The sequence below is a fragment of the Colobus angolensis genome, unplaced genomic scaffold (assembly GCF_000951035.1).
Source record: "Colobus angolensis palliatus isolate OR3802 unplaced genomic scaffold, Cang.pa_1.0 Scaffold257, whole genome shotgun sequence".
In the NCBI taxonomy this organism is placed as follows: Eukaryota; Metazoa; Chordata; class Mammalia; order Primates; family Cercopithecidae; genus Colobus; species Colobus angolensis.
This window is the reverse complement of record NW_012115788.1, coordinates 1,330,892-1,355,083: the sequence shown is the minus strand read 5'-3', so window position 1 is coordinate 1,355,083 and position 24,192 is coordinate 1,330,892. Positions and strand designations below refer to the sequence as shown.

Sequence of the window (24,192 nt, the reverse complement as noted above, 5' to 3'; positions counted from 1 at the left end):
GCTTGAGCCACCACGCCCGGCCAGATGAACATAATTTTTTAAAGTACTATTAAAAAAAGGACTTGCCCCATCTTCCACTTTCTACTATGTAGGTTTCATCTTTACAAAAAATGTCTTCTGTCTTCTGTATCTTTGGGATATTTATTTGGGTAGTCAAGTCTACGTTATAGACCCGCATCAGCGATATGTTTGTTTGTTTGTCTGTTTGTTTATTTGAGACGGACGGAGTCTCACTCTGTCACCCAGGCTGGAGTGCAGTGGTGTGATCCCGGCTCACTGCAACCTCCGCCTCCCAGGTTCAAGGGATTCTCCTGCCTCAGCCCCCTGAGTAGCTGGGACTACAGGTGTGCCACCACACCTGGCTAATTTTTGTATTTTTAGTTGAGGCGGGGTTTCACCATGTTAGCCAGCCTGGTCTGGAACTCCCGACCTCAGGTGATCTGCCCACCTTGGCCTCTCAAAGTGCTAGGGTTATAGGCATGAACCACCGCACCCACTTATTTCTTAATATGTTAATTTTATACATTATTAATGTCTCTTTATTCTTGAAAGGGAATCTGTTTTCTTTCCCTTCATACTTTATATCTTTCAGGATTCCATTGCAGGAAACAGAATAATTCTAGCTATTTCAAGCAGGAAGAGATTTTAAACTGCAAATTCGGAGCTCTGGAAATCACTGGAAGGGCTGAAAGAGCAGGATCTAGGCTGGGATTTCAAGCATGACTCCCTGAACTGGATAAGATTAGTGGGCAGTCTTTTTACTGAAGCATAATTTACCTACAGTGTAAATTCTGTTTTTTATGTGAATAATTCAGTGAGTTTTGACAAATCTGTGTTGCTGTATAGCCACACGCCATTACTTTCAACATATAAAACAATTCTATCACCCTCAAAAATTCTCCATGACTCTTTGCCTCACTCTTCCCCAGCCCCTGGCAACCACTGATCTGTTTCTTTACTTACAATTTTGCCTTTTCTAGAATATTGTATAAATTGAATCATGCAGTATGTAGTCTTTTGTGTCTGGCTTTCACTTAGTATAATGTTTTTTTAAATTCATTTATGTCATGGTATGTATTAGTAGTTATTACTGGGTAGTTTGTGGTATGGATATACAGTCATCCATTTTCAATCTGTGATTGAATTCACAGATGCAGAATCTACAGATACAGAGGGCCGACTGTACCACAATTTACACATTTACCAGTTGATGGACACTTGAGTTGTTTACAGTTTTGGGGAATTACGAACCTTCATATGAAGTTCTTCGTGTGAATATATGTCTTCATTTATCTTGTTTAAATAGGTAGGAGGGGATTGTTGAGTTGTATGGTGAGTGTGTGTGTAACTTTATAAGAACTGTCAAACTGTTTTCCAGAACCTCGTATCATTTTGCACTCCCATCAGCAGTATAAGAGAGCCCCAGTTCCTCCACGTCTTCAGTCCTCTACTGTCAGTCTTGTAGGTAGAGTCTTAACCTGGTTTTCCTGATCCCCAGTGGGTTCTCCCTTCCAGATTTGCTGTTACATAGCCAGCCCCGGTTCTGTTTCTCTGTGGTAAAACAGTGACTTATATATATGTAAGAGCAGCTCCAGTGCCCAGCTGAACTTGCTAATTGGTACAAAAAACAGTGTTGATCTTGGTCTTAACTAGACCCTCGCTGGATTTGAAATGTTGCACATAGCAATGTTTTATGGTTCTCTTTCAGGCTATTTGATCACTCCATGGAAGGATTTAAAAACTGGGAGTTCATGACCATTCATTGCTGGGGGGAAAGAGCTGCTGGTGACTGGGTCCTTGAAGTTTATGATACTCCCTCTCAGCTAAGGAACTTTAAGACTCCAGGTGAGAACTCCCTCTCTATACATTGGTCTACTGTGTAGAAGAAAATGATGGAGTATATTTTGGCCAGAGTGTTTCACACTCACATATTAGCATCTTTTTTCCAGTGATTAATTTCATGTGTGCTTTGAATTGCCTGCACGTTTTTCAGTTTTCAAGATTACCATTTGAGAGGTAATAACTTAAGGATAGGAAATAAAGAATACATATAGTATAGAACAAAACATGACAGCTTTTGATTGATGTTTCAGAATACATGATCCACATCTCCAACCAGCTTCCCAGACTTCCTTTATCTGTAAACAAGCCAGCCTGTCCACTGGCAATGAGTTCAACTGCATAATTTCACAAGAAGAGACGGGCTTCCTTAGTTATCTATCTCGTTTTAGTTTTCCCTAAATTTACTTTTTCAGCTTAGGCAAGACATTGAGTTCAGCCCATGCCAGCTAATCTGGGTACCACCAAAGAAAATGATGATGATATTCTTCCCTGCATGAGCTCAAGAGCCAAGGAAAAAGAAATGCTTCTTGACATGTTAAACAGAAATTATGATGTTAGCAAAGGTCTTTTCAGGTAGGCGCAGTCTGTTTCTGCACACAGCCTATTCCCGTCTTCATGCTAACCTGTAAAGCTTGTTTATAATATAAAATAAGGGAAAGTATAAGGCAACATGGGGTGAGAGACTGTGTTGCCCATTACAGAGCCCTGCAGAGTGGCTCAGCAGTGAATGAGCTGTTTGATAACTAACTAGCTTCCCACCCATCCATGAACACATCTTCAGCCGTCAGATAAAGTCCTCCTTCTCAATGCTCTGTCCAGTCCCATTTAGAAGAACCGGGCTTGGGGGAAGTTTTAGGACTGACATCCAGTTCTAGCCCTCTCCAGATTACAGAATAAAGTAACCTAGACATTCTGTAACTGTAGGAGTGTGTACCATTCAGATACAGCTAGCTGCTCAGGGCAAAGGAGGCACACAGCAGAACACAGGGATAAAGGGCACATTTGCCAGACTTCTGCCTGCCAATCTGAGAAAGTTACTCATTCTGAGAGATCCATTGTTGACTGTACATTTTGGCTATCTCTTCCCTAGTTCTATAATGAGGTTCATCTTTGTTTGCCACAGTGATCCCATAATCAGGGAGGTCAAATCCAGAATGGTGGCCAGGTCACAATGAATCAGGATAAATGTTTCGTTAAAGAGTATCTGTGCCCAGCTCACTGCCAGAATGCAGCCTGAATATAGTGGTTACCAAGTTTTTATCAAGAAGGCAAATGTTTGTCAACAAGGCAGGATTGATAGAGAAAACATGCAGATTTTAGACCAGAGTTTCTAGACCCTTTCACCTCTTCGTAATCTGCATAGTTCCCAGGACCTTCCTCTCTCCTTTCTTCCTTTTTGCAGCACATGCTTATTGCCCCTGCCATGAGGATGCACAGGGTCATGGCACATAGGTGAAATGGAAGCATGGTGACTGGGCTGTGATCCATTAGCAGGCATCACTGCAGGACTCATAGGACAAGAGACCCCAGAGAAATAAACACTGTCAAATGTGGCAGTTGTGTGCCCAGGAAGGTGCAGACAGAGAGAGTATGTTTTTGAGCATTTTAAACAGTTATAAAACTAACTAAACGTGAGTCTGTGCTTTATTACCACCAGACACCAGCAACTCCACTCTCCATAATAAGCCCAGGCTGCTCCTAAGGGCTACTGGTTAACCATGCTTTGCATCTAAGGGTCAGGGACCATGAATATAAATCCCTCTGCCCTCAAGAAGTTCTGAGTCTCTACAGAGCTTACTGTGATTATGTGCATTTAAAACTCTACAGTAGCTCAGGTAATCTAGAGTTACCTATTTCATAGCATTGGCATCTCCTTATACTATTTAAATGTTCACATTTAACCCTAGTCACCTTGCAGTCATTTTAGAAGTGTCGAGGTGTTCTTTTTACACCAGACGAGAGATACCCTAATGCTATCACTGACCTGGAGACTTTAATAGAAACATACAGTCTTTGTGTATCTTTCCTTCAACCTTTCATTTCAGGATTAGTTACACCTTTAGTAACGGACTTTGTCCTGTTTATGGGTGTGTGTGTGTGTGTGTGTGTGTGTGTATGCGCATGTGTCTGTATCATTGTTTCTGGAGTATACAATCCTATGATAGGTTTCTTCCTCTCTGATTAATAAGGGATTAATTACATCAGTAAGCGAGTAGAATTTCAGTTGCATCTATAGAATTTTCCAGCCCGATTAAAATGGTAGACTCATCCCCAAATATAGAACTTCCTGGCTCCAAACTGAATTTCTATTTGTTTATTGTTTCTTCCCATTTATTTACTGTTACAATACATATTAAAAGTGTTTGAGGGTGTTGTTTTGATTTTTGGCACATTGAACCTATGTATGCAGATTGCATTTATGTGTTAGCAAGTAAGATGGATTTTTCTCCTTCTGTATTTACAGAGCTATTTCATAATAACAGATTTCAATATTAATTGCAAAATCATCTATAAAATTTAGCAAACAGAAAAAGGGGTAGAGGAGAAAAAAAAAAATGATGGCCCAAATATGGCAGTTATTTGATGTGAATCGTAGTAGAGGTCCTAAGGAAACAAAATTACATAATAAGTGAAATATAAAGAGATGAATTACACAGGAAGGATATCCCTAGTGGGCTTATGATGTCCTTCAGAAATGGCACAAAGGGAAATAATCAATTTTGAGACAGCACTCTTCAAAGCACTTAGAGGGTAAACTTTTGCATCCAAAATGATCTTAAATAAAATGAACTGAGTTTTAAGGTGACTGATGATTAGGATGACCTATAGTGTCCTTGTATTATATGCTTCATTTGTACACTTGAGAGATGCCATAAGGAAAATGGGTTCTCTTTTGCACTGCTACCTAAAGGCAATCAGATAGGTCATCAGTTTCCAGCAATCATTCACTTCTTACCACTCCCTAATGCATGCTGCTTAGAATTCTGGGCCTAAATAACACCCTGATTGTGAAAAGCACGGTCATTAACAAATAAGTCCAAAGAAAAGCTGGCAGAGGGCAAACCACATATAAACCAATTGTACTGGTCCAATGTACAGAAAAAAATACATGCATCACAGAATGTGTTCATTTTTAAATGTAAGGCTCCTAAACTCCTAGAAACGAATAGGAGACAATATTGCGTATTGTTTAAACACACAGGATTTGGACTCGGAGTATGTTTTAATACCGGTCTGTCCTCTTACTGCCTTTGAGGAAGTTACCAACCTCTGTGGCTCTGTTTCCTCCTCTATATATTGGGAATGTTAGTACCTACCTTAGAGTTGTTTTGAACACTGAATGGAATAAAACTTACAAACCACTTAGGCCGGTGCTTAGCATATAGTAAACACTTAAAAACATCAAACATCGATTTGACGGTGATGGTAGATGCTAATAGATGAAGCAAGCTGACAACTGAAATCCATCACTCTCTGAGCTAGCCCCAGACCCTAGCCCCTGACCTTGTCTGGATTCTATGCATTAAGCCAAGGTGAGAGGGGTTCTGAGGGGCATCCTGCCTTCCTACCAGCATATGCCTATGTTTGTAATGGTTTTGTCTTAATCACTCCTGCTTAGGGTTGATTCCATTTGAGGTCAATTTTACTAACTTTAATGAAATGGAGGCATGTTTCTTTTTTTTTTTTTTTTTTTTTTTTTTTTACTTTTTGCATTGAAAACAATTTTATGAAGCTAAGAAATAAGTTAACAGGCCGGGCGCGGTGGCTCACGCCTGTAATCCTGGCACTTTGGGAGGCCGAGGCGGGCAGATCACGAGGTCAGGAGATCGAGACCATCCTGGCTAACACGGTGAAACCCCATCTCCACTAAAAATACAAAAAAAAATTAGCCGGGCGCGGTGGCTGGCGCCTGTAGTCCCAGTGAGCCGAGATCGCGCCACTGCACTCCAGCCTGGGTGACAGAGTGAGACTCCGCCTCAAAAAAAAAAATAAGTTAACAAATAAGAACTAAACTAAAGCAAAATGCTCCTTGTGAGTGATCCAAACTCATAGAAGGTGAAACACTTGCCTCAGGTCTCAAGGCGTTCTTGACCAGAAAATGCTGTTTTGGGCCAGGCGCGGTGGCTCACGCCTATGATCCCAGCACTTAGGGAGGCTAAGGTGGGTGGATCACCTGAGGTCAAGAGTTCGAGACCAGCCTGACCAACATGGTGAAACCCTGTCTCTACTAGAAAATACAAAAATTAGCTGAGTGTGGTGGTGGCCACCTGTAATTCCAGCTACTTAGGAGGCTAAGGCAGGAGAATCGCTTGAACCAGGGAGTCAGAGGTTGCAGTGAGCCTAGATCATGCCATTGCACTCCAGTCTGGGTGACAGAGCAAGATCAAAAAAAAAAGAGAGAAAATGCTGTTTTGCACATTAACCCATAGAACATTCTGCAGTGATGGAAATGCTGTCCAGTAGGGTGGCCACTAGCCACATACAGCTCTTAAGCACTGGAAATATGGTTAGTGTCATGGAGAAGCTGAATCTCAAAATTTTTTGTTAATTTTAGTTCTTTAAGTTTAAATAATCAAGTGTGTAATGGCTATCACGTTGGACAGCACAGGTCTATAGGATACTATAATTGGTGATGTATTCTTAATATTGAATGACTGATACCAGGAATTAGGGAGAACAAAGAGTTGTTCTATCTACTTATTAACAAGTTAGATAATGCCAAAAAAAAAAATTTTTTTTTTTTTGAGATGGAGTCTTGCCCTGTCCCCCAGGCTGAAGTGCAGTGGTGTGATCTCCGCTCACTGCAACCTCCGCCTCCCAGATTCAAGCTATTTTCCTGCCTCAGCCTCCCAAGTAGCTGGGACTACAGGCACATGCCATTGCGCCTGGCTAATTATTTTTGTATTTTTAGTAGATACAGAGTTTCACCATATTAGCCAGGATGGTCTCAGTCTCCTGACCTCGTGATCCACCCGTCTCAGCCTCCCAAAGTGCTGGGATTACGGGCGTGAGCCACCGCTCCCAGCCATATAAGACTTTTATACCTAGAAAAACAAAGCCTTCTATTAAGTTCTAGGATTCTCTTAAATATTTGTAATTTGAAATTCAGCCCTTGATCCAGTAATCTGAAGTTTGTTTCTCAGTCTTCCTATAAATGCTGATTAAATCAAGGCCTCTCCTGTAGTACGTGCTCAGTCCATATATGGTATGTGAATTATTAAATAGTTAATTCTGCAAATGGTGAGAAATATGCATTTCTAGCTCTGCGTTTGACGTAGTGATTCATATCCATCTGCTTCCCACAGTTCTGTTGCTTTTTCTTGAGTGAGAAGGACTTAAAGATGTTACAAAGCTAAAGAGGGAAGATTTGGTCATGCTGTTATTTCATTATTATTTCTCAAGGCAAATTGAAAGAATGGTCTTTGGTCCTCTATGGCACCTCCGTGCAGCCATATTCACCAACCAATGAGTTTCCTAAAGTGGAACGGTTCCGCTATAGCCGAGTTGAAGACCCCACAGACGACTATGGCACGGAGGATTATGCAGGTGAGCTGGCTTCCAGTGGGATACAGCCTAAAGAGAGAAAGCTCATGTGTCATCCCACCACAGGGGGAAATGGAATAGAATGGAATGGAATAGAATGGAGTAGAGGGGAGGGGAGTGGAGTGGAGTGGGAGTGGGCATGGAATGGGAATGGAATGGAATGGAATGATAGAACAGAGCAATATACTACCCATATTCTGACATATTTTCTTCCATCTTATTTTTATCCCCTTAATATCTGTGTGTGTGTATATATCAGTGCACTTATATATTCAAATATCCATATGTGTTATCTACAAAGCTAATAGTCCATACTGTGATTGTACTGTAATATATAGTTAATCCATAGTCTGGGACACATACTTCACTTACAGAGTTTTCACTATTTTAAACACGGGTTGGATAAACAGTATTATTTATCAATCTTTGTCTATATCTTCATTATTTCTTTAGAATAGAGTTCTGTTTTGAGACTCACTGCATCAAAGAGGATAATCAGCTTTAGGGCTTGGAAACATTTTGTCACTTGCTATCCAGACAAGATGTACCAGTCTACACTGTGACCAGCTATGTGATTGTTTATTACACTCATTCCTGCCAACAGAAAAAAATAGAAAAAGAAAGTAAAAAAAGAAAGAGGTGAACGTTTTAATAGAGCTTTGATTGCCTGTAATTCTAAACTTTTTCCTCTGTAGTTCTCTGAATTAAATACAACTGTCTTTTACCCATTTTTCTATTCAAAGTGCAGTAATCCTCTTATCTTTGTGAACACTCTGTATGTTATTGTCTCTCACATTGTTTCATATTTGCTGAAAACATATTCTCACTTATCACTGAGAATGTAAGTTTTGTTTTGTGTTGTTTTGACAAAAAACTATTAGAGGCTGGAGTTTATGGTCTCAAATATAACACTGATTTTTTGCAGAAGTTTCATCCTTTAATGTCTACTGAATATTCACATGCTTTGTTTGGTAATCTCTTATTTTTTACATTTGGCCATTAATTCATCTGGAATTCATTTTGGTTTATGACATATAGTGTCAATTGAAGCTCTGTCTTTAGTTATTTTCCAAACAGACTAACATCATTGGCTGAGTAACTATCCCTTCTTTTTTTATTAGTTTAGGATGCTTCCTTTATGACAATATAGTAAGATCTTATACCAGCATCTTTTCTGGTTCCACCTTTTCTGATTCATCAATCTAATAATTCTCAAACCAATACCACCCACAGTGTTTTGTTTTCATTTCATGATGTATTTTTATATTTGTAGAACATCTGCTTCCCATTTCCATAGCAATTATTGCCTTATTATTCTTCCAGATGAATTTTAGAATGATTTTTAAGTCTCCCTTTAAAAGTCTCATTGGAATTTAATTTGAATTTATATGCAATCTTGTGGGAAGAATTGTTTTTACAACATACAATCTTTCCATTTAAAACATAGATCATGTCCCATTTTACTGAAATCTTTTAATTTTATGTAGTTTTCTTCTTGTTAGTGTTACACCTACGTATTTTGGGCCTTGTTGCTCTTATAGTGGAAAATATTCCTTGCTTTCTAACTAGTATATGCTGGTGTGTAGGAAGTCCATTGGCTGTATTTATTTTATATATGGCCACTTTGCTTAACTCTCTCATTAATTTATATAGTTTAGTGTTGATTTTCTGGGATGGTTTAGGTACTACAGCCTTAGCATCTGCAAATTAGCTTTGTTGTCCTTCTCATCATTATTTCTGACTACTGTCTTGTTGCATTGGCTAGCACTCCTAGGAGCATTCAGTCCTTCTGAGATATGACATAGAACACATAATGGACAAAGCTTCTTCTAATGAAGAACTATTTATAGGCCTGGCAAGGTGACTCATGCCTGTAATCCCAGCACTTTGGGAGGCCAAGGGGAGTGGATTGCCTGAGCTCAGGAGTTTGAGATGAGCCTGGGCAACATGGTGAAACCCCATCTCTACTAAAAATACAAAAAGAAATTAGCCGGGTGTGGTGGTGCACACCTGTAATCCCAGCTACTGGAGAGGCTGAGGCACAAGAATCACTTGAACTCAGGAGGCAGAGGTTGTAGTGAGCCGGGATCATGCCACTTCACTCCAGCCTGGGCAACAGAGCAAGACTCAGTCTCAAAAAATAAAAAGAACTATAAATACAAGTTTAATGTATCTTTAGATGAGAAATATTTTTTCTTGCAGTTCTGAGATTTTCCTCTAAATACTGAAAATAAAAGTACTTCATTAACCACCTGAACAGAGTATCTTAAATACACATGTAGTTACTTTTATTCTAAACAAATAGCATCCTAGAATCAACATGCTTGAAATTAAGACCAATCGAGCTAATCAGAGCTGGATTGTATTAGATTTTGTGATGTTTTGCTTTGAGCCTATAGCATTACTATTTATATTTTAACTAGCAAACTATTTTGTCTTCTCAGATAGGAGAAAGTATATCCAAAATAACATAAATAGAGTGTAATAGTAAGCTGTTACTCTTTATTCATATTTTGGTAATGTTTTGCATTCAAATTTTGGAATGTTGAGTTTAGAACAGTTATACATCTTTGTGGTTTTTCTGATTATATCTCTAAAACATCAACATTGGCACTTGTGAGAGAACCAAGACAATTATTGCATTATTATCCTGCAACCTACAATGCTAAACTGCATCAGGGACAGTTTAAGATAAAAGAAACAGCACAGCATGTGAACTTGCCATACAGTGAGAGCCCTTTTGGCAAATATCAAGAATACATGTTTGGGATTTTTTTTTTTTTAATTCTAGAAGTCATCTGGTGAAAATTTAGGGCCACCCATGACTCCTTTCCTTTGGAGCTGCAATTTTCACCTTCATTGAGATTAGAGACACAGATGGCATTATCATAACCAGATTCCCATGCTGTGTCATTGGATCCCAGGGACTGTGAGATCACAGCTGGCTGAACTTCAGTCCATAGGCAGCAGGGACACCACTTCCCCTGGTGTACGAGGGCAGACGGCTGAAATGTCCCAAGTTGCAGTCGCTATGGAGTTTAGAGATCAGTTTGAAGCTTTGGGGAAAATAGAAATAAGCAGTGCTGTCAAATGACTCTTGCAGTTAATCAGAAGTATATTCAAGTCTGCAGCATTTTGAAATGACTTATTTCCATTCAGACGGAGAAGTCATCCCTAGTACATGATTTGCTACCTCTAAGCAGGAAATTTTTACCTAGGTATCGGGACCTACGTTGACCCCTCTCCTCACCATGTGATACTGGGCAAGCCACTGAAATTCTTGGAAAATCAGTTTCCTCATCAGTAAAATGAGGGTATTTGACTACCAGATTTTTCTCTAAGTCATTCCACCCGAGATCTGACATTTTATGTTTCTGTGATTCAGTAATTGTGAAACATAGTCCCATAATGACTCAAAGAAACCAAAGTATAACAGTAAGTCCTTTGGGTTAAAATAAGTAGATTTTCTACTACCCTTGATTTACTACATGTGCATTTCGTTCAATATATTTATTGCTAGTTAAAAGCATATGAATTTTCAGTGGGGAAGAGTTTGCAGATTATGAGACCAAATGTTCCAGAATATGGCAAACAAAGAAGAGAAGAATTAAAAATGTCTAAAACTAGCCCATGTCATTAGAAAGCTTTTCATCAATCACAAAAGTGCTCCATCTTTCTGACTTTTTTTTTTTCTTACTGTGCATTCTCTCCAGTTCTATACCAAAGAATAAGTAGTAAGAGAGATTGGGAACTTTCATCTCAGGTCTGGAATCCTTTAAACTTGCTTGCATTTTTTTAAATTTATATATCATTTTCTTTTGCCAAATTGCCCATTGGCCTTTGTATAGGAAGCAATTTTAAATCTATTATCTGTGTCTGAGACTGGATGCTGATAAGCTTGTGCCAGGTGCCATAATGGTGTTTCTTCCCGGCCACAGTATTTGAGAGGTATTCAGTAGCTTTAATGATCTTAAATGAGACAGGTCATTTGGTCCAGGCATTAAATAATAACTCTTTTTTCTTTTTTGTCAACAACTTCTCTCTTTTCTACAAATCCAATCTTTTTATTATTACACATACTTAATTGCAGTTGGTTTTTTTTCCAGTTGCTACAGTTCATTTGAATTCTAAAATATTTGTCTACCACGAGGCAGCCATATGTGCTTTGAAGACCAGGGCATGACTAGGATTTACATTCTTTATACCTAGGCAATTGAGGTTGCCTAAGAATCAAAAGTCAAAAAAAGTCAAGAGCTCATCTCTGGACCTAAAGCCACATTGAAAATTATTCCTCTGTCTTAAACTCTCTACATAAGAAAAAAAAGACTTATTTTATAGCAAATTCAAGGTAAAGCTTACTTGCTCTAAAATCATTTTTCCAAGTATTGTTCTAATGTCTTTTGGAAAGGTCCCTGCGACCCTGAGTGCAGTGAGGTTGGCTGTGACGGGCCAGGACCAGACCACTGCAATGACTGTTTGCACTACTACTACAAGCTGAAAAACAATACCAGGTAAGAGAGGGGCCAAGTCACATCCCCATAGCATGTGCCAGGCATCTTAGGAGTCCCTGCAAGGCTAATACCATGGGGTGTGTGCAGGCCACTGGCATCTTGCACTATTCTCCCACCAGGACCTAAGCATAGAAAAGAGGCTGCTGTGCAGGCCGACTGCCTCCCTGTGTTATTCAGAGTGGTGAAAACTATACTGAGTTACAAAACGCAAAATGTGCGTGTATGCTGTGAAACTGCAACGTCTTCTCTCACATTTGGAGGATGGTGGAGGGACCAGCTAAGCACCTGCCCCTCCAGACCTTTCTTTTTCTTTTTTTTCATTGACAAGTAAAAATTGCATGTATTTATAATGTACAACCTGATGTTATATATGTGTGTATGTGTGTATGTATGTATGTATATGTATGTGTGTATACATACACATACACACACACATACACACATTTTGGAACAGCTAAATCAAACTATTTAACTTATGTATTAGCTCACATACTTATCTTTTTTTGTGGCCAGAATACTTAAACACTACTCTCGTGACAGTTTTCAAGTACACAATGAATTGTTAACTCCAGTCATCATGATAGGTTTCTTGAACTTATTCCTCCCATCTCACACAAGTTTTGTGTCCTTTCCACCGCACTGATACTCGATTTCATGGCTTCACAAAGATGCCAATGCACAGGCCAAACTGATGCTTTTCCACATTCCCCAGCACATAGGCCATCAGTGTGGCAAAGGGGTTGGTCCTGCTTGATCTCACTCTTCTGCCCTGGGCACTAAGGCGGACCCTGTACCTCTGAGCCCCTGGTGTCTGCTTGAGCTGTGCAGATACGTTTCCTGGGCAGGGCCAAAGAATGGAGACTACCCCAATCAGAATTCATCCTGACCTCCCGTTGTCTCCCACAGCCTCACCCACCTTCTCCCTCCTCCTTCAGGCGGAAACTCACTAAGCAGAGCTGCCTCACGGTTCCTTCATACTCCAGTCCCCCAGACAGACCCAGACATGTTAAGAATTCCTGTTGTTAGTCTTCTGGAATTTAAATTCCTTAAAAGAAAGGAGGACTTTGACTGTCTCTCAGCCTCTGTTATCTCCTGCACTTAGCAAAATGCCTGATATTTAATTGGTGCCCAGTAAATATTTGTTGAATGGATAAATAAAACTCTGTCCTTCCATTATGAGCAAACAAGAAAGTTTTTTTTTTAAGTGTTCTCATACACAACATAAATTTAAATATATTTATATTAATTTAGACAACAGCATATAGCCACCACCGCCACTCACATATGCACATACAGGATCCATATGACAAACAACACATGAAAATAGAAGTCACACCTTATTAAAGGGACCTTTTTGAATAAAGTCGTGGTTCCCACATAGTTTTCTTCTGATTCACCCCTATAACCTTCCTCTCTTAACCATCATCGTTTTTCAAGGGCTAGGTGTAAACCCGGAAATGGTTTGACAAGTCTTGGTAGACTTGGTGTTGGGTAACTGCATTGCTGCTTCAGCACACTGTGCAGGAGGAAGTTTAACAAACGATCTGGCTCTCTGGTTGTGGTGTTGGCATCCTGGTTTAAAAGTGATTTGGAGGCTGAGCTCAGCCATTTGCTCAGCACCTGCAAGAGAATGCTGAGGACTGCTTCGCTTGTGATGCTGCCTTCTTATTGTTTCACAATGCAGGATCTGTGTCTCCAGCTGCCCACCTGGCCACTACCACGCTGACAAGAAGCGCTGCAGGAAGTGTGCCCCCAACTGTGAGTCCTGCTTTGGGAGCCATGGTGACCAGTGCCTGTCCTGCAAATATGGATACTTTCTGAATGAAGAAACCAACAGCTGTGTTACGCACTGCCCCGATGGGTCATATCAGGATACCAGTAAGCTCACTTCAAATATTTGGGTTTTAGAGAAGAATTGTGGGGTTTTCATTTGAGTGACCTCAGGAGGGATAGTCCTCTTTGTGAAATCTGGAATTGTGCTTCCTATCAAACAGGATCTAGTTCATTTATTTTAAGCGAACCCTTTAGAAGCTTTATGTAAAAATGCTTGTAACTTTATCAGGGTATCCTCAAGCCCACCCTCCGATTCAGTGATTTGCTGGGAATATTCACAAGGCTTGGGATATAGTTGTGCTCATGAACTCATAGATAGGAGATATTACAGCAAAAAAATCATCAGTGGGAAAAGGCGTATGGGACACGGTTCAGCCACGCAGGACGTGTTCAGTTCCCCATGCAACAATCTGTGACGACATGCATGAAATGTTGTTTACCAGGGAACCTCATTAGAGACGCGGGGCCCAGGGTTGTCACTGGGGGCTGGTCAGACCTCACACGTACCAAAATTCCAGACTCTTCAGAGGAAAATAGGTGTTCCCCATAAACCATATTATTTATACAAACAGTTTAGACAAAGTGAGCCACTCTTTTCAGGGTAGTGGGAACCCTCCCAAAATTCAAGTTCCCAGATGTGCCAGCCATGGACCAACCTTACAAGCAGATTTGCAAAGGACAACATTCAGGCCTGCTCTTTTCCGCACACTGACCAAATAGACACCAGGCCTGTATGATATCAAAATATAGTTTTTTAAAAGTTCAAAAAATATGACTGTCTTTTAAGAGTAGAATGAACATTTGTCAATGACTTATTTAAGCCACTAATAAGGGAACTTGCAAGGTAACAAACAGGGCGGAAAGATGATCAGGTACTGTAGTCCACCAGGAAAGGCAAAATGGAAATCCTATTCAATGGAATCATTTAATAATTTTCTACATGGCCATACAAGTAGAATTTGGGGAAGTGTTCTCTTTTTTTTTTTTCTAATGAATAGAAGTAATTTGCAACCTTACCAAACAAAAATCTGTGCATTAACACAGAGTCTGGGCCCTAATCAGCCATCATTAGCAAACACACGAAGGTATATTGCCCTAGAGAATTAAATAGTCTTAAGGTAGACCTTTTAGACAGTATTCTAGTGTGGCTCTGAAAAGGACTGCAGTTATCTCTTACTTTATTTCTGAGTTCTGGATAATTTCTCTTAACAAGAACGTCATACCATGGTATATGATGGCACTGAAATTTCCGGTTTCTGCACAACCTAAGGCAGAAAAAAGAAAACTCAAGTTTAAAGGAACAAGAGTTATTTACAATAAAATCAGACAAGAAATCTGAAGTGAATACTCTTGCTTCTTAAGAAGTGAAATTCTCTCTGGTTTCAACGAAGAGCATTTCTCTGTGAGGCAGACAGGGTCTCTCAACTTACCCTTTATGGCAGTGGGTAGGGACTCTGCCTTTCTTGCTTGCCCCAAAATTTAGAACATGAACTTTGACTTGAGGGAGAAAAGAGAAATTGGGAGAGAGAAGGGGGCATAAAGAATCCACAGAAATATGCAGTATTCCTTGTGGGGGAAAAAAGTCAAACTTCTATCAAGAAGGTTGAGCCTTGGAAAAGAAATTTGATTCTGGAATGTTGTATGACAGAACCAAGGTAATTGAGAGTCAGTTGTTTCCAGAGCCTAGAAGGTAGATAATTAAGGTGTTCAAACTATGACTTCAGCTACCACAAAGTGTTGATACAAGTGGTTTGTATATCTATGTAATTGCTTTATGTTATAGTTTTCTTCTCTAATGACTCCATTTATGTACAACATAGTGATCACATATGATCATGACTAGTAATAATTACTGCCAACACATTTATGGTGCTTAACAGTTCGTATCGTTCCCTTGAATAATTAATTTTATTTAACTTCTCAAGACAACCAGAGAGGTGGGTAACATTGTAATCTCCATTTAATGAGTGAGAGAACAGAGACCCTGAACTTGCCCACTGGAGATGCTAAAAGCAGAATGCAAATCTAGGTCATCTGAGTTAAGACCCTATGCATGTTCAGTATTCTCAGGGAGACAGTGAGAGAGACCACGTGATGACTACTGTTAAGATTGTAAGGGGCTTCGTATTTCATGCTCAGAGGCTCAGACTTGATCCAGCAGGCACTTGCAGGGATCCACTACGTTGTGTTTCTCTATGGAACCCTGAAGAACACCAACATTTAAAAAGCAGATGGAAGCCCATGAAGAAAGCTTCATTCAGTTCTGCACATTCACATGGCTATAATCCACTTGCATATCAGAGCAGGTACCAAGACTTTAGCAAAATTTTGTCTAAGGTAGAAGTCCTTCCTTAATATGCCAAATGTTTTCCTCCATAGAACCACCATAAATTTGCCAACTTTTTTCAATATGGACCTGGTAGTAACTAGGAAGGCAAGTATTTACAGTATACTTGTTCAAATGATGCATTTCTGTTCTCCAGAATATAGATATTATCTGAATTATAACAACATTTATACCAATTCCACGGCTACTATAAAGTACAAGACACTAAAATAGTGTTTAAAATAAACAATGTAAGAAATAAGCAATCCTTACCTTGCAGTCTTAAATGTAGATTCCCTTCTCTAGTTCAGCTCAACTGATCAGCCCTAAAAGTTATGAGCATGAGGGTCTACATTCCCATTCCTCCGTCTCAGGCCTTGCCTTTCAATCCTTGTAGAGTGATGTTGTCCCAGCTTCGTGAGTGGGATTTGCACTGTTGCAAGTTAGGAAACCCTGCTGGGGAGAGAGACTAGGAAGAAGAAGAAGAAAAAAAAAAAAGGCCTATAAACTGTTCAACTAAGAATTAGCTAGGCTATCATTTTCTTGTCTGCAAAATGGCAGAGAAGTGTAAGGTGTTTTCCAGTGTTACAGTTCCTGTCTGTACTTGGTTTGCTGAGAAATGATAACAAATAGTGATTCTATGGCTTTTCCTGCAATTTTCTACTCAAGGCCATAGGTACTATAGCATACATTAGCAAGCATTAGAACATCTCTGATGCTTTTATGGAATCCAATTGACCAACTGATTTATAACTTTCTCTTTTTTTTAACAGAGAAAAATCTTTGCCGGAAATGCAGTGAAAACTGCAAGACATGTACTGAATTCCATAACTGTACAGAATGTAGGGATGGGTTAAGGTAAGAGAGTGAAGGATTTTATTAAGTAACACAACCCAAAGAGCTTCTCAATGTAAATAAAATGAAAAAAACGATAAACATATAAATAGCCCTCTTACGATCTACCCTTGGTTTGACTCCCATTCAAGCACTTGATTGCTATGTGCATTATCTCTACTATTATATGTGAAAAATGGGATGCTGTGTTGGCTAAAGAAGGGTTATATCCAAACAAATTCTCTTTAGAAAAGATGGCTCAGATATAAGTCAATAAAAATGGCCATTTGAGAGGCATTCTTTGTGCTTTTTAACCTGCATTGTGCCAGTCAAGGATTACTGTGCAGGTAATACCAATGAATTATATTTAATCCCCCTGATTCATTCCTTGGATGGTCGGAAATTATTCCCTTATCTTTATTATTTCTCTCCACATACCCAATCATTCTCTTATCTTAAGTACCTCAGGCTTGGTTCCGTTATGCTATGGTATGCACAAAGATTTAACACCAGGAGATGTTTTCCTTGAACAGGATGACTTGCTCATTGCTAAAGCTCAATAGTTGGTCTACTCTCTAAGAGAACAATGTACAGCTCAAATTAACTGGGTAGCCTCTTGATCTCAGTAGGGAAGGTCAGACCATTGTGCATTTAGTGAGGAGTTGGACTAGGGCTGTACGTGGAATTAGAACTCTGCTGCACTGGATTTCTTTTAGGTATTGATCGTATCTTTATTTCCACCTGTGATCGGAGGTAAACTAGGCAGGGTCCAGGCCGTTTCCAGGTAGGTACATTCTTCACCATTAACCAGTATTGGAGCATCATTTTCATTTAGATTGATCAATTATCTATGGCTTTATTTCCTTCCCCCCCTCCCCCCATGAATGCATTCAGTATTAGCTTACTTGGCAGTTTTCATCTCGAGACTTCAGTACTGAGAAAGAATTAGCCACCTAATTCTTCTTGGAGAAGGAGCAAAGCAGTATAATAAAAAGAAAGAAAGTAGATGTGGGCTCACATCCTGCTCTGCTACTTATTAACTGTGTGACTTTGGGCAAGTCACTTGACTACTCCGAGCCTTCATTTTCTCCTCTATAAAATGATGATAATAACCCCGGTTTTGCTGGATTGTGATAAAGGTTAACTCTGATAACAGTTACAAAATACCTTTTGTAGCATCTGGCCCATGCTTGGTTCATGAGAAATAAAAGATATTTAAATTATTTAATTTCTTAGGGAACATTGTATAGGGTATGTTAAACCAGTGTATGCCAATAGAAATTTGAGAGCCATATATGTAATTTTAAATATGCCAGTAACTACATTAAGAGAAGTAAAAAGATACAGGGGAAATTCGAGTTTAATAAAATATTTTATTTCATGTAATATATTATCATTTCAACAATTGAGAAACTATTATCAGATGTTTTTCATTCTTTTTCATTGTTTTACTGTCTTCAAAATCTGATGTATATTTTACCGTTAAAACACATCTGCGTTCAGACAAAATTGTTTTCATGAGAAATATTTGATCTTTATTTAGGTTTTATAGTTGAAAAAGAAAAGTTTACATAGCCAAGTTGTTTCAAACTTACCCAAATTTTTGCCAATAATGGAATCAAGTGCCAGTTTTTCACATTTAGACTTAAATTAGTTAAAGTAAAATTTAAAATTCTGTTGCTTAGCCATACTATAGACACCTTTCAGAGTCTCAGTAGCCATGTGTGCCAGATTATGTTGTACAGCACAGGTCTCACCTGGCCAGTTTATCACAGAGAGAACAGAGGCGTTCACAATACCAGGTGCATTAGCCTCGCAGTACCTGTATTTTGGAAGCAGCAGAAAACTTCAGGGTTGGTGACTACTGTCTGTTACACGTCCCACTTACCTCATTCCTTCTCCACACAGTGCAACCTCTGTGTCCTGCTGAACAGATGCCAGCCTATGTCAGCCTCACAAGGAAGTGCTATCCTGTATTAGAAAAATTAGGCAGCTTTTTAACTTGGATAAGTGTTTCGGTGGTCCTTATTTCCTCTCATATGGATCCATTTAAGGCAATATCCTTTTTTCTAGTGCTACAGAAAGGGAAAGGGATTTTTCTTTTGGCTTTTTAAATGACAGCTCTCTCTCCCACTTGCTTTCGCGCTCTCTCTCTGGCCAGTGAGATCTATGAATGAAGTCCACTTTCAGTTATGCTGCCCTTAGTCTCCTTGAGGCTCCTTGCATTTTTCTAAGGGCTTCCAGGGTTGACCATTTTGCCTCAAGAGACTTGTAAATTTTTAAATAGTGGTGAAGAACAAATAGAAAAAAAAATATCAATGCACAAAATCCAGGAAGGAAATAAATTAAAATGCTAATGGGGACTGTTCAGGTTTCTTTTTTCTTCAACTTTGTTTTTGTACTTTCCAAATTTTTTTAAGAGCATAGGGAAAAATAAATTTTAATTTTTAAAATTAGCATTATCCACATACAAAGCAGTCAATTAAGATGTCAATTGGAGCAATATAAAGAGTTTAAAACAATGGAAACCATTTAACCCTATTTAGATACTGATCTTCTAGTTTCATTGATTTGGTAGCATAGGATTACATTTTCTATATTTCACACTAGTTATTCAGTGAGTAATTTTTTATATTAATTTGTAATTTTTTTTTTTTTTTTTAAGAGAGTCTTGCTGTGACAGCCAAGCTAGAGTACAGTGGCACGATCATAGCTCACTCAAACTCCTGGGCTCAGGCAATCCTCTGGCCTCAGCCTCCCGAGTAGCTGGGACTGCAGGCAGGCACCACCATGCCTAGCAATTTTTTTTTTAGCCTTTGTAGAGATGCGGTCTGACTGTGTTGCCCAGGCTGGTCTCAAACTCCCAGCCTCAAGTGATCCACCCACCTTAGCCTCTCAAAGTGCTGGGATTACAGGTGTGAGCCACCATGCCCAGCCAAATATAGTAACAATTTTTTATTTGTTTGCAATTTTAAGAATCAACCTGTAGACTGTGAAAAATATGATAGCTGACAGAAATTAGAAGGGAGAGAAAAATATGCATTTCTCATTTGACATTCTGACAACTCATTAGATACTATCTCATATTGCTAGATGAATAGAAATTTAAGTAGATTAATATAGTTAACTCCCAGAAACACTAAATAATAACAAAGAAAAGTCAAGATGATTAGGGAAATAGCAGTACAGTTTTGATAAATTTTTCATTAGTGTTTAAAATGAATAAACCAAGAAATAGAGGCAAAAGTATTTTAAATCTTGTTTTGATGAGAACCCATAGAAGACTAAAATCAGAAACACAATCAGAATGGCTACTCGGAGAGTTTGAGCTGTGGATTGGACAGGATGGTCGTACACTTTTGCTCAGTCATAATTCATTTTACCATGTGTTCCTACTGCATTTATAATCATGAAATAACTCTTTAATTTATTATGTAGTAAGTCTGGATATTAAGAAGTTGTTGGGCATATTGCTAGACAATGTGATTCTTTTGTCAATCAAATACTTTTTAAAACCTCTGGGTTGTAAGATGTTGCACAAAGTAGGAGGGTGCCCATCAGTCTAACAAATTAAGGAGAATGTCCCCAAGGCCTAGCAGCATGTGTGTATGCTATGGACATCATTGTAGGCACAGAGAAACGTTATAAGCATTGAGAGGAGAAAAAAAAAAAAAAAAGGGTACACGGGCTATTTCCCCTGCTTTGAAGCTTTGCCAAGTCCACTGGCCTCTGAGGGAAACTGTATCTGTTACATATGGAGTTTGGGGAGTCATTACATTTTGGCCTGATCACAACAGTCTGTTTGAAGCTCCCTTTATACTTCTTCCAGCCTGCAGGGATCCCGGTGTTCTGTCTCCTGTGAAGACGGACGGTACTTCAATGGCCAGGACTGCCAGCCCTGCCACCGCTTCTGCGCCACTTGTGCTGGTACCTTCCCTAGTTCTTTTGTTTATTCTCCTGGTTCTGGTTTTGCTTTTCTTTCTGGTTTGAGCCGTCACTCATGCAACCCACTTGCTACTTTTAAAGTAATGCTGGAGAAGTATATTTCTCTTTTGATAATTGTGTGTGTATTCTCATTGAAAGTCAAGCAGTCATCAGCATCCTATCCTCATTGAGAAACTTACATAGCCCAGTGATATCTCCTCTTTCTAAAGGGAGTGGATGTTTTTGTCAAGAGGTTCCATGTTAACTGGGAAGGCTTTTTTCCCAGGGAAATTAAGAAAACGCATGAATATTCAATTATTAATCTTAAAATTATAGCAGGTTGATGCCATTTTCTCAAACTGTTAAAGAAGAAGCCCATGACACCACCTCCTCTGAGGTTTTATTTCTCATTTCCTGTGCCTGTCTTGCTTTTAAGGGGCAGGAGCTGATGGGTGCATTAACTGCACAGAGGGCTACTTCATGGAGGATGGGAGATGTGTGCAGAGCTGTAGTATCAGCTATTACTTTGACCACTCTTCAGAGAATGGATACAAATCCTGCAAAAAGTAAGTGGATCTGCTTCCTGGGCCCTAGCATTTAGACCTAAGTTCTTTTGATGACTACCTTCATAAGAAAATAAGAAAACGTAGAATTTGTAATGATAACACTAGGTTTAAACATGTACCTGTGGACACTGTTGTGAAGCTTTAACCCAGCTTATCTTTGATATTTGTATTCCTTTGCCTCGGGGGCGCGTTAATACCTTTACTATTTCAATTTCAAGTACATGCTTGATACCCTTTAAAATCACAGTGTCTACCTGTGTCATCAAACCTAGCAATTTTTGTGAAAAAAGATTTTTGAGTCATCTTCAGAGGGATAATTAAATTTAAGACATTATGAGGTTACTAGTAAACACACCTTCCCCTGTGCATGTGTGAATGGCTTAAAAAATTATACATTTTTCTCATAGATGTGATACCAGTTGTTTGACGTGTAATGGCCCAGGATTCAAGAACTGTACAAGCTGCCCCAGTGGGTATCTCTTAGACTTAGGAATGTGTCAAATGGGAGCCATTTGCAAGGATGGTGAGTACAACTGCTCATATCGATCTTATGAGCAAAGTATGATCTTTCTACTTTCAGGACTAATATTTTTCCACTTAAAAAAGAAACACAGTACGCATCAGATATGACATGCCCAATATTTTGATGGCATTCATTCATCTTGAACTTCTGCCCTTAATGGATTTGTTTGTTTGAATTGCAAGAAGAAATAAGTCAGCTATAGTGGCACTGGCCAATATAGCTCAGGTTAATTTTTTAAATTAATAAACTTCATTTTTTGACAGCAGTTTTAGATTCATAAGCAAAATTGAGCAGAAAGTTCAGAAATTTCCCGTATGCCCCCTTCCCCCAACACAGGCATAGCCTCTCCCACTATCAGCATCAAGCACTAGAGGGGTACATTTGTTACAGTTGATAAACCTACAGTGACACATCATTATCACCCAAAGTCCACAGTTCACATTAGGGCTCACTCTTGGTTGTACATTCTGTGGGTTTGGACAAATGTGTAACAACATATATGCAATATTATAGTGCCATGCACAGTAGTTTTATTGCCCTGAAAACTCCTGTGAATTACCTACTCATCTCTCCTTCCCCCTACTTTTTTTTTTTTTTTTACTGTCTCCATAGACTTGCCTTTTCCAGAATCTACACAATTGGAATTATACAATATGTAGCATTTTCTAGCTAATTGTTTTATTTCTTTCCAGTTTTTACCATAGGTACTTTTCACCAGATTTTTAAAAACACTATGCACATAGAGTTTTGTATGTTACTTTTTGCACTAAGCATTAGGCAGAAACATTATCCTATGTTTTTACAGTTTTAGGAAACTTTATTTTTAATAGCAGCATAAAATTCAATCATGTGAAGATGCTACAGTTTTTAGCCAATCACCTATTATTTGGATTGTTTATAATTTTGATATATAAACAGTAATTAAATGGTATCTGAATCTTTCATTAAGCCTATGAGGCTAGGAAGTAATATCTTCATCTTACAGAAGGGAAAACCCAGGGTGTAGAGCTAGGAAATGATAGACCTAAGTATAGAACTTAACATTTCAAAATGTTGGTCTGTTCTTCTTTGCACCAATGATTCTGAACCAAGATGCCAGGATGCAGCACCATCCCCAGATATTCTGATTGAATTGATCTAGGGTGCAGCCCATGATCATGGGTTTAACTTCCCAAGTGTTTCTAATCTGCAGCCAGGTTTAAGAACCACTGCACATCCAATTCTCCCTAACAATTTAGCTAACACCAAGTTCCCTCACCTCTCTAGCCTCAGTTTCCCCATCTGTAAAATGAATGAATTTAAATTATTCCAACTCCAACATTTTGTGAACTAACTTATACCTGAGGGACCCTGAAATTTACTCCTAAATTTATGCAGATATAGAAAGATAAAGATACGATGTAGAAAGAAATTGTTTAAACTATTGTTGTTCAAAACATCTTTGGATTGTTATAAAAATAGAAAAAGAAAACAAAAAATATGCAGTTGCAACAATCTGACTGACACGATCACTGCCCTAGGTTTATTCTTTCCCTTCTTTTGAACGTTTCCCCTTCTGGAAATTTCATGAAAGAAAAAACAGTGCCATTGTCAGGAGAATGTGGACTTGGAAGTCAGAATGCTGTCATTCAAATCTCGTCTCCAGGCCTTGGGCAGGTTATGAACTGCCCTGGGCCTCATTTCCACCATCTCTAGAAAATGAAGAGGATAATACTACTGACCTCATCTGGTGATTCCACAACTCCCTACAAGGAATCTCAAAAAGGTGTCAGAAAGGACTGGGCACATGATAGCACTGATAGGACATCATTTGTGGTCTTATTTCTTTGGAGCATCGTAGGTGACTTTGTATCTCCATGGTTTTTCCAGTATATGATTGGTCTGGGGCAGGGATGGGCCTGACACAGGCCCTGTGTTCCCAGGTTTTCTTGCCAGGGCTGATTCTACTATAGCACACTGGGGTGAGAGAGGCTTGGGGTGATGGCACCCCAGGGACCATGTAAGTATCATTTTTTAGTTACCCACAAGTGCCTCCTTTACTTTACTTAAAAACGTGGTTCCCCTATTTCTGAATATGACCAGAATTTTTTGTAAATTAGTAACAGAAAACTGAGGAAGATGAAAGAGATTGGGCCAGGCATGGTGGCTCACGCCTGTAATCCCAGCACTTTGGGAGGCCAAGGAGGGCAAATCACTTGAGACCAGCCTGAGCAACATGGTGAAACCCCATCTCTACTAAAACTACAAATATTAGCCAAGCGTGGTGGCACGCACCTGTAATCCCGGCTT

The 24,192-nt window shown here is 39.2% G+C and overlaps 1 protein-coding gene across 1 annotated transcript in view; it reads left to right on the top strand.

The window, feature by feature from the left end:
* The window catches only part of PCSK5 (proprotein convertase subtilisin/kexin type 5), a gene marked incomplete at its 5' end in the record, with an annotated part of 476,836 nt that overhangs the window by 279,702 nt on the left and 172,942 nt on the right, over positions 1 to 24,192 (top strand). The window contains 8 exons of the mRNA XM_011947042.1: positions 1,709 to 1,845; positions 7,246 to 7,389; positions 11,795 to 11,897; positions 13,582 to 13,775; positions 16,830 to 16,914; positions 20,720 to 20,817; positions 21,251 to 21,380; positions 21,788 to 21,903. Of these exons, the coding sequence (XP_011802432.1) occupies positions 1,709 to 1,845; positions 7,246 to 7,389; positions 11,795 to 11,897; positions 13,582 to 13,775; positions 16,830 to 16,914; positions 20,720 to 20,817; positions 21,251 to 21,380; positions 21,788 to 21,903 (1,007 nt within the window). The remainder of the gene's footprint in view (positions 1 to 1,708; positions 1,846 to 7,245; positions 7,390 to 11,794; positions 11,898 to 13,581; positions 13,776 to 16,829; positions 16,915 to 20,719; positions 20,818 to 21,250; positions 21,381 to 21,787; positions 21,904 to 24,192) is intronic.